The 9,765-nt window shown below is 69.1% G+C and overlaps 2 protein-coding genes across 2 annotated transcripts; one reads left to right on the top strand and one right to left on the bottom strand.

The window, feature by feature from the left end:
• The first annotated feature begins 1,735 nt into the window (after window positions 1–1,735).
• On the top strand, window positions 1,736–6,732 carry SEMA3B (semaphorin 3B). Its single transcript, XM_065749694.1, is given in 20 exon segments — window positions 1,736–1,870; window positions 1,936–2,073; window positions 2,075–2,200; window positions 2,575–2,704; window positions 3,217–3,374; window positions 3,481–3,543; window positions 3,615–3,734; window positions 3,809–3,902; window positions 3,988–4,107; window positions 4,197–4,342; window positions 4,416–4,530; window positions 4,598–4,667; window positions 4,733–4,877; window positions 4,946–5,165; window positions 5,239–5,330; window positions 5,405–5,446; window positions 5,522–5,679; window positions 5,746–5,801; window positions 5,872–6,011; window positions 6,079–6,732. Coding segments are annotated over 20 exon segments (2,652 nt in total). The 3' UTR covers window positions 6,463–6,732.
• A 499-nt stretch (window positions 6,733–7,231) lies between these two features.
• Window positions 7,232–9,284, bottom strand: LOC136056949 (2'-5'-oligoadenylate synthase 1-like). The gene is made up of 6 exons (XM_065749362.1): window positions 9,003–9,284; window positions 8,638–8,929; window positions 8,363–8,538; window positions 8,038–8,276; window positions 7,830–7,965; window positions 7,232–7,755 (listed from the first exon to the last, which is right to left on the bottom strand). The coding sequence occupies exons 1-6, from the start codon at window positions 9,189–9,191 to the stop codon at window positions 7,234–7,236; spliced, it is 1,554 nt and encodes a 517-aa protein (XP_065605434.1). The 5' UTR covers window positions 9,192–9,284; the 3' UTR covers window positions 7,232–7,233.
• Window positions 9,285–9,765: the final 481 nt, after the last annotated feature.

The following is a 9,765-nucleotide window of genomic DNA, read 5'->3' as shown; positions in this document are numbered from 1 at the left end:
GGCACCCGGCGGCAGATTGGGATAAAGGGAGGGCGGCAGCCGCGGCCCCGTCCCAAGGCAGCAGCGGGGACAGGAGGCGGAGGTGAGGCTGCGGGCGGTGGCTCTGGGGGGTTCCCACACGGAGCTGGGTGCTGCCCTGGGGACAGAGGCACCGGGCTGAGCTGAGAGACACTGGGGAACTGCGCTACGAGACCCCGCTGTGCTTCCGTGGCCACGTTTTGCAGTGTCTGGGCCCATGATGTCCGCTGCGATGGGTGGTCCTGATGGGATGAGCTGGCCTGCACAGGGTGGGGCGGTGGGGGAAGACCCCTGTACAGCAGGGACAGTGACACGGGATTATCTGGCATGGCCATAGCGGGCCTAATCCTGGCAGGAATGTGTGGGGGCCGTGCAGGGAGAGGGTCCCCGAGCTGGGGCTGTGCTGGCTCCATCAGCTGCGGGGTGAAGGACTGAGCGGGGGCTGTGCTGAGTCCAGCAGGGTCCCCGTGTGCTGCACCCCTGTTCTGGTGCTGAAGGAGCCAGCCCAGCTCAGGGAGAGATGGCTCTGGGGCAGGGGTGACCCTGTCCTAGCTGCTTTCCAAGGGCACGGCTCGCATCCCAGCGCGTGCCAGGGCTTCTCCCTATCCCCACGGCTGAGGACCCACAGCTTCAGGCTGCACAGGCCCCCACTCCAGGCCCCGTGTGCCCCCGCTGGGTGGGGGCTGCCGCTTGGTGGTCCCCAGGCTGCCGGTGGGGCCGAGCAATGGTGGCTGCCCCTGGGAGGCCCCCTCACGCTGCACAGACAAAGCGCATCGCTGGGGTCTGCCCGGGGACCAGAGACAAAACCGGGCTGAGGAGCAGCGGGGCGGAAAATCGATGCATTCCTGCATTCCTGGGGACGGGAGGAGAGTTCCAGGGACACACCGTCCCATCCCACGACCCCATCACCGGCCCACCCGTCCCTGTCACGTGGGAACCGGTGCGGGGGGGGTGGGGGGTGGGGGCAGTAGCAACGTGGCACCCCCACCCTCTGGGCCTGCCCAGCCCTGGCAGATCTGGTGCTGTTTTTCCGGGACGCGGCCCTGTGACGCTTGATGGCTTCTGCAGGTGGGGCCGCTGCTGGCGGGGCCTGCCGAACTGCTGGCACCGGCTGCGGGGCTGCCACCGCGCCACGTCCCCGCTGCTGGAGGCAGGGGACGTCCCCCGGCCTGGGGCTGGCGCGGGGATGCCCAGGGGATGGATGCGTCGCCAGCGCCGCAGCCTATGATGGGGACGCCGTGCTGAGAGCGCAGCCGGGCCCGACCTCTCGTCCCGCAGCACCTCGGGCAAAGTCTTGCAGCGCAGCAACCCGTGACGCAGCGCCCTCGTCCCCGTGGAGCGCAGCCAGCACCCACCCGCTGCCGCCGGGACGAGAGCGGGGTGGCCCTGACGGTGTCCCTCCAAGGCCCCCCCGGCACAGCCGCTGCCGGCACCTCTCGGCACTTGCTATTCTTGGCAGCGGCGGCTGGAAAATGGGAGGCAGCGCAGGAATTTTGTTTGCTGCAGCCTGGGCCCGCGCCAGACATCTGGGCTGCAGCTGAGCGCGGCACTCCCCCCCCCCCCGCCCCGGCTCTTGCGCCCGCAGCCGCCCCCGGGCGTGCCCGGCGGGTGGCACCGGGGTGGCACAGCTGTGGCACCGCGGGCACTCGGGGCGGTGGCACTGGGAGCGGTGGCACGCAGCGGGCGGTGGCAGGCACGGCAGCTGCGCGTGTGCCGGATGGCCGTGGGGGCAAAGCGCGCGTGCACGGTGGCACACAGGCAGCGGGTGCGTGGGCACTGCGTGCTGGTGAGCAGCGAGGACGGAGCCTGTGCTCTGTGCGCGCTGGTGCAAGGCGCGCGTGTGCCAGGGGAGGTGCGGAGGGTGTGCATTTGTACGCGTGCAGCTGTGCGCGTTCGTTTGCGCTTGTTCACTTCCAGATGTGCGTGTGCGTTTGCGCGCCTGCATTTGCACACCTGCACATAGGGGCGTGCGCCCGCAGCTGTGTCCGCAGGTGCTCGCAGGTGGCCGCGTGCCTGCGCGTGTTTGCACGCGTCTGCACGTGCGTGCCCCCCCCGCCCACCCCGGGCCGCCCCCCACCGCTCAGCCCCGCCCCGCCCCGCCGGGGCCGCCCCGCCGCCCTCCCGCGCTGCCGCGGGGCGGGGCTGGGCCGTGCGGGACCGGGCCGAGCCGCGCCGAGCCCAGGTGGGTGCCGCGGGACCGGGCGGGGGGACGCGGGGCGGCAGCGTGAGGCTCCGCGGGACGGAGGGGTCGACCGCGGGCACCGAGCGCGGCGGGGTCGGGGATCGCCCTTCCCGCTGTCGGCGAGCTCACCGCACTCACCCAGCGCGGGGCGGAGGGCTGCGTGCGGGGCGTCGCAGTCGGAATGAAGGGAAGCTTATCGACGGGGAGCGAGGCGGGTTGCACCCGCGCGCCCCGATGGCACCCGACGCGCCCTCCTCTCGGCCGGAGCCACACGGTCGTCCCCTCCGTTGCGGGGGCACCGCCGCCAGCCCGAAGCGGGGTCGTGGGCGGGGGGCCGTAACCGGAGCCGACGTCCCCCTGTGCTCTGCCCGCAGCCCGGGGGCCGCGAGCCAGCCCCGGCCATGAGCCGCCCGCCGCCGCTGCTGTTCCTGCTGCTGCTGCTGCTGCCCGCCGCCCGCTGCCCCCCACCTGCCACCACCCCGCGCCTCCGGCTGTCCTTCCCGGGTGAGTGTGCGGCGGAGCGGGCCGGGGAAACGAGCTGCGCGCTGCAGGTGCACCCCTGCAGCTCCCGGTGCCGGGCACCGAGCGGGGCGCCCTCCCGCTGCCCTCGGTCGTGGGTACGGGGTCCCGGCCCGCAGCCGCCACAAAGAGCCGTTTGTTCCCACCGCGAGGGATTAGCTCGGCAGGGCAGAGAAAAGGCCCTTTCTCCCCCCCCCGCCCCGGCCGCCCACTGAAAGAGATGGATGGTGGGATGGTGGGCCGCTGCGGGGGCAGCCGGGCCGGGAGAGCCGGTGGGACGGGTCTGGGGGAGGGGATTGGGGCGGTGGGGGGCTGCGGTCCCTCGGGGACAGTCATGCACGGAGCAGGAGTTCGGCTCTCAGACCTCGTTGTACACAGCAATAGGGTTGTGGCACCCAAGAATGGGGTCACGAGATCCGGGTGGGCACGCACTCTGGGGATCCGTCTGTGGTGGGTCCATATTGGGCAGGGCTGAGCAGGGTGGCCCGGCCCTGCAGAGCTGCGGGCCCGCCACGGGCTGCGACTCTTCCAGCTGGAGCGCTCGTGCTGCTACGAGGCCCTGCTGCTGGACGAGGAGCGCGGCCGCCTCTTCGTGGGTGCCAAGAACCATCTTCTGTCACTGAGCCTGGACAACATCAGCCAGCGGGACAGGAAGGTAACGTGGGCGGTGGAGGTGGGGGTGGCATGCCGTGGTGTGATGTTTGGGCTTGGTGCACGCACCTGTGGTGTGGGGGGCTGCCACCCTTCCTTCCCACCCACAGATCTACTGGCCGGCTCCTGTGGAGTGGAGGGAGGAGTGCAACTGGGCAGGCAAGGACATCACGGTGCGTACGGGATGGGGTGGGCGGGCGGGCAGGGGTTGTGGCAAGGGCTCAGTACCACCCTGCTCCCCCAGGCCGAGTGCATGAACTTTGTGAAGATCCTACACACCTACAACCGAACACACCTGTACGCCTGCGGCACCGGCGCCTTCCACCCCACCTGTGCTTTCGTGGAGGTGGGCCAGCACACCGAGGTGAGATATGGTGTGCTGTGCTGTGGCGTGGGGCAGCACGGCCCTGACTGCCGATGCTGACCCCGCTCCCCTAGGACCACATCTTCAAGTTGGATGTGCGACGCGCTGAGGATGGCAAGGGGAAGAGCCCCTACGACCCCTGGCACACAGCCGCCTCCGTTCTCGTGGGTAGGAGGGCAGCAAGTGCACTCCCGGGGCTCCAGCAGGGGCTGGCAGAGCGGCTCCTGATTTCCCTCCCCTTGGGGCCCGCCAGGTGAGGAGCTCTACTCGGGGGTGGCCACCGATCTGATGGGGCGTGACTTCACCATCTTCCGCAGCATGGGCCCACGCCCGTCCGTCCGCACGGAGCAGCACGACTCCCGCTGGCTCAACGGTCAGTGCCGGGGGGGTCCCTGCTCCCTGTGCCCGGCAGGTCCCTGCAGGTGCCCACAGGCTTTGGATGTGCCACCCATGCACTCCCAGAGCCCAAGTTCGTGGATGTTTTTTGGGTACCGGAGAGCGAGAACCCCGACGACGATAAAATCTACTTCTTCTTCCGTGAGATGGCGGTGGAGCGGCAGCAGGGGCTGGGCAAGGCCGGCGTCAGCCGCATCGGCCAGATCTGCAGGGTGGGTGCGGGCAGCCGCAGCGGGGCCGTGGGGCCGTGGGGCCACCCCTCAGCGGCCGCCCCTCGCCCCACAGAACGACGTGGGTGGGCAGCGCAGCCTGGTGAACAAGTGGACAACGTTCCTCAAGGCGCGGCTGGTGTGCGCCGTGCCGGGCACCGACGGTGCTGACACACACTTTGATGAGCTCCGTGAGTGCCCGCTGGGGTGGCCGGGTGGTGCCTGGAGGGGCTGTACTGATGCTTCCCCTGCCCGCAGGTGACGTCTTCCTGCTGCAGACAAGGGACAAGCGCAACCCCTTGGTCTATGCCACCTTCTCCACCTCCAGGTAGTGCCCGTCCTACGCTCTGCACGTGCCATGTGCTGATCCTCACGCCCCATTTCCCTCCCCAGCTCCATCTTTCAGGGCTCAGCTGTCTGTGTCTATACCATGGCCGACATCCGCCGGGCATTCCTGGGTCCCTTTGCACACAAGGAGGGCCCCAACTACCAGTGGGTGCCATACCAGGCGCGTGTGCCGTACCCCCGCCCGGGCATGGTATGTGGCATGGGCTCAGGGTGCTGGGGGATGTGGAAACCCTGACGACCCAGCTCTCCCTCCTGCAGTGCCCCAGCAGAACCTTCGGCACCTTCAGCTCCACCAAGGACTTCCCAGATGAGGTGATCCAGTTTGCTCGGCACCACCCGCTGATGTACAACCCGGTGCTGCCCCATGGCCAGCGACCCCTCTTCCTGCAAGTTGGCGTGCCCCACACCTTCACCCGCATCGCCGTTGACCGCGTGGCCGCCGCTGATGGCCACTACGATGTCCTCTTCATTGGCACAGGCATGTGGCACCCCCGCTCAGGGGCTGAGGGCTGGGGCTGCCCCCAAGCTCCCTCTCACCACCCTCCCTGCAGATGTGGGCACTTTGCTGAAGGTGGTCTCGGCGCCGCAGCAGAGCTGGCACGGCATGGAGCCACTGCTGCTGGAGGACCTGCAGGTTTTCCAGGTGGGTCCCCACGCTGGGGGCTGTGGGGGTTGCACACCCCCTGTCCCTTGTCTATAACTGCTACTCTTCTGCAGGATGCGTCCCCCATCATCAGTCTACAGCTGTCCTCCAAGCGGGTAAGAGAGAGGGGGCTGAGCCCTGCCAGACCCACGGGCCCCACTGCAGGGATGCTGAGCCCCCTCTCCCTGCAGCAACAACTCTACGCCGGCTCAGCCAATGCCGTGGCCCAGCTGCCCCTGCACCGCTGTGGTGCCTATGGCAAGGCGTGCGCCGAGTGCTGTCTGGCACGGGACCCGTACTGCGCCTGGGATGGCACGGCTTGCACCCGCTTCGTGCCCAGCACCAAGAGGTATGTCGTGCTGGGACCCCGTGTCTGGGGACAGGAGCGCGCCGTGCAGCCCACGCCTCTCCGCAGGCGCTCTCGCCGGCAGGACGTCCGCAACGGGGACCCCAACCTGCTGTGCTCCGAAGGTGCGTGGGGTTGCGGAGCTGCGCCCGCAGAGGGGGGAGGAGACCACGGACGCGGGGTCTCGTCCCGCAGATCCCCCGCAGGGCCGCGTGCCCCAGCGGCAGCTGTACGGGGTGGAGGGCAGCAGCGCTTTCCTGGAGTGCGTGCCCCGCTCGTTGCGCGCCCGCGTCGCGTGGACGTACCAGCGCGGTCCCGACGCTCCCCAGCGCGAGGTAGGGGCCGCGCATAGGGCGGGGGGGTGCCCGCAGCCCCGTGCCCTAACCGCTGCCCGGGCCGCAGGTGCAGCCGGACGAGCGGGTGGTGCGCACGGAGCGGGGGCTGCTCCTGCGCAGTGTGCAGCGGCACGACGCCGGGCTCTACGTGTGCCGGGCCACCGAGCAGGGCTTCACGCAGCCCGTGCTGCGCCTGGCGCTGGGCGTCCTCGGCGCTGCCGCCCCCGGGGGCCGCGCTCCCTGGTACCGGGACTTCCTGCAGCTGCTCGAGCGGCCCGAGGTGGCCTGCGGGCGGCTGCGGCCCCCCCCTCCCGCCCCGGTCGGGCTCCCCGCGCGGCGGCGGGGCGGCACGGAATCGGAGGGCGGTGCGGAGCCTCGGGCCGCCCGACGCCGCCGTACCCGGGGCGGGCCGAGAGCCGAGCGCGGCCCCCGCAGCGCCTCCGTCTGGTGACGGCACCCCCCGGAGCTGCGCGGAGCGGGCCGGGAGCGGACCCTGGCCCGGCTGGAGAAGAGGGGGCGGGAGGCGTATTTATTGACGGCTGGGAAGGGGTGGGGGGCGGCCCCGCACGGCGAGGGGGTCCCGGGGCTCGGGTGGGTCCCCGCACTGCCAGTGGGGACCGTCCCCCCGGGGCTGTACTCATGGAGCTCAATAAAGCAGAGGAGGCAGCACGGGGCCCGGACCGGCGGTGTGTGCTCGCCCACGAGAGATTCCCTCGCCCCCCTCCCCCCTCCGTACTGTAGGACGCCGGGCGCTTCTCCCCGCCTTCCCCCCCCCCCCCTCCCCCTCCCCCGTCGCATCGCCTCGGCTGCGCTTTCGGTTCCTGCAAAACGGAAACCCGAGCTCAGCACTTCCCCGGCTCAGCTCCGTGCCGGAGCTGGTGACGCCAGCCCAGGCCCGCTTTCAGCCCGGGGCCGGGTCCTGGTGCTGCGGGCACGGCTCCGACTTCCCCCGCAGTGGCCCCACCAGCCCCGTGCCCAGCTGGCCCGAGGACCGGCTGCCGCCGTCTATCCCATTGCTGCCACCGCTCTCTCTGGACTGGAACCCAGTCTGAGCCCCAGGGGGCATCCCGTAGGAACCGTTTTTCCCCCAGGCAGCACCGTCCCAGAGCGGTGGGCACACGCTGTGCCCCGCAGCCCCAGAAGCACGAGGCTGTTCCACGGCTTTTATTCGCAGCGGGATGGGAAGGGGGTGCAGCTGGGGTTTTTGGGGTGGGTGGGGGGCTCAGGAGAGCACGAAGCTTTGGGGCAGGGGGTCCGCACCACCCCGCAGCCGCAGTAGCAGGTAGATGGTGCTGCGGGGCTGCACGCCGTAGTGCTCCAGCGTGCGGTGGTCCTCCAGCTCCCTTGTTTCGTACGTCAGGCGCTGCTGCTCCACGGGCAGGCGCTGGCGGTCGTAGATGTGCTGCTTCAGCTGCCGCACGGTGCAGGCGGGCTGCACACTGTAGACGGTGGTCCTGTTGTTGCTGTCCTTCACCAGGACCTCCATCTCCTGGGGCTCGATGTGCAGCAGCAGCAGCACAGTGTCATAGAAGATGCCGTGGGTGGCCAGGCTGTCCCTGTCCTGCAGGACTCCTGGGAGGCTGCTGGGGGGCTGCTGCAGAGCTAGGCGCTGCTGGTAGCGGGGGATGCCCCACTCTTTCTCTATCTCCCCCTTCAGCTCCCAGACCGTGGTTCTGGGGCTGAGCGTCTTGCGCAGGCTGATGCCCTGCAGCTGCTTCACCTCCACTGTCACAGGCTGGGCGGGCTGTGGGGACACACAGCAGGTGGGTGATGGCCACGGGGGATGGGATCGTGGTGCTGCTGTGTGGGCAGCCCTACCTGCACATCCCAGGGGCACACAGCACGGACGCAGGGCAGTGCCCAGCGGCTCCGGACAGCCTCCTTGGCGACCAAGTCCCAGCTCTTGCCTTGGCCTAAGATGCCAGTGGGGTCAGCAGGATCCAGGATGATGGGGCTGCAGGCACAGAGGGGGCAGTCAGCACACAGCCCCAGGAGCAGAGCACTGGGGTGGGGACACGCTTCTCACCGTGGCCGGCGCAGCTGCTGCTTCAGGTAGTCACCAACCTGCTTGTCCTGCAGGGAATAGTACCTCTCCCAGTAGATGCAGATGTCCTGGTGCCGGCTGAGCAGCTCCAGCACAGTGCAGAAGCCCTCAGCCATGCTGAAGTCCTCCTTGCCTGATCCCTGCTCCCAGGCGTAGATGGTCAGCAGCTCCAGCGCATACTTGGGGGGCAGTGCAGCATCAGGGCACTGCAGCTTCAGCACCTGGGGGCACACGGGTGGGCAGCTGGTGGGGCGGGGTTCCCTGGGGTGCTGATGGGGGCACGGTGCAGCCAAGTAACCCTGCTCACCTGCTTGTACCAGTGCTTAACCAGGCGCAGCAGGTCCTTCAGCTTGGCAGGGCGGCACTTCACAAAGTTCTTCTGCAGTTCTGTGAAGCTGGGGGAGAAATCGCCGGGGCCGCAGTTTGTGGCCAACAGCTTCATGTAGACCTCAGGGTCCGGGCGGGCATCCTGCCTCACCTGCCCTGTAGGGCGAGAGGCACCTCAAGCCCCATCCTACACCCTGTAAGCCCACTCCACCGCCCCCTGCCCTGAGCCCCATCCCGCCCTGTGCCCGGTCCTACCCAGCGCATCATAGGCGGGCAGGATGTCGACATCGATGGACTCGCCAGAGGTGTTGGAGAGGGTGAGGCTGAGGGAGCGCGGTCTGTCCCGGCTGTCCTTGTAGCGTGGGCTGCTGATGTTGACTGTGAAGGATGAAGTCGGGTGGTACTCGAAGAGCCGCCTCTCAATGATGGTGAGGACTTTGCTCCGCTGCTCCTCCTGCTCCTGGTAGCTGGAGAAGCAGTTGACGAAGAGCACCACGTCGGCATCCGAGTTGTTGCGCAGTGCCGTCCCCTTCCCTGCCGAGCCGCCCTGCAAGGACACAGCACCCGCTCAGCCCCCGGCCCCCACCCCAAAGCATAGGGCGGGTGGGGGCTGAGGGCACCTTGACGGTCTTGAGGACGCTGATGCCCTCGAAGCAGCGCTCCTTGAGGAACTCGCAGATGTACCCCACTGTCTGCTTCACTGCCGCGCTGAAGTCCGTGCTGGGCTGCAGGTGGGCAGCCACCCAGCCCTCCAGATGGTTCTGGGACACACTCTCCAGCCCCATCGCCGACCCCACACCCAGCTCCATACCCACTCTCACTGCACACCGACACCACCCGCCGCAGCTTTAAACCCCACAGCCTCCGCCCTCACCCGGGTGGCACCGCCCCAGTTTAAGGTGGTCCCTTTCTCCCTCCCCCCCCCCCCCCCCCCCACCCGCCGTCTCCGCGGGGTCACCCAGGGGAGTTCCTCGCGCTGCAGCCGCTTTGGGGGCGGTGGTCCCTATCTCCCGGGACCCCGGTATGCGGCCGCCCCTCAGCCGGCACGGGGCGGTGGGGCCGCAGGGACGGTGACACTACGGCCGCTCTTTCGGTTTCGGTTCTGGCGCCGGTTTCGGTTCTGCGTCAGTTTCGGTTCTGATACAGGGAGCGGCCGCTGGAAACGAAAGTGCGGGGAAGTGGCGGGGAAAAGCATCAGCGACAGCGACGGGTGCGGGGATGGGACAGGGATGGAGAAAGGGGTGGGCATGGGAATGGGGAAAGGGATGGGGACATCTATGGGACAGAAATGAAACAGGGATGAGGACAAAAGCGGAACAGGAATCGGGATAGGGATGGGAACGGGAATGGGAACAGAAGTGGGATAGGGATGGGAACGGGAAT

The sequence above is a fragment of the Cyrtonyx montezumae genome, unplaced genomic scaffold, assembly GCF_038088225.1.
Source record: "Cyrtonyx montezumae isolate F1298 unplaced genomic scaffold, pur_monq_1.0 scaffold_6, whole genome shotgun sequence".
Lineage (NCBI taxonomy): Eukaryota > Metazoa > Chordata > Aves > Galliformes > Odontophoridae > Cyrtonyx > Cyrtonyx montezumae.
Note: the sequence above shows the minus strand (reverse complement) of the source record. Positions and strands in the feature narration are given on the sequence as shown.

Excerpts from the sequence above, each read along its gene's own strand:
- LOC136056949 (XM_065749362.1), bottom strand. The coding sequence starts at position 9,191 with ATGGAGCTGGGTGTGGGGTCGGCGATGGGGCTGGAGAGTGTGTCCCAG. Across the intron at positions 8,930-9,002 it reads GCGTCCTCAAGACCGTCAAG|GGCGGCTCGGCAGGGAAGGG; the intron begins GTGCCCTCAGCC and ends GTGTCCTTGCAG. Across the intron at positions 8,539-8,637 it reads GCCCGCCTATGATGCGCTGG|GGCAGGTGAGGCAGGATGCC; the intron begins GTAGGACCGGGC and ends CTCGCCCTACAG.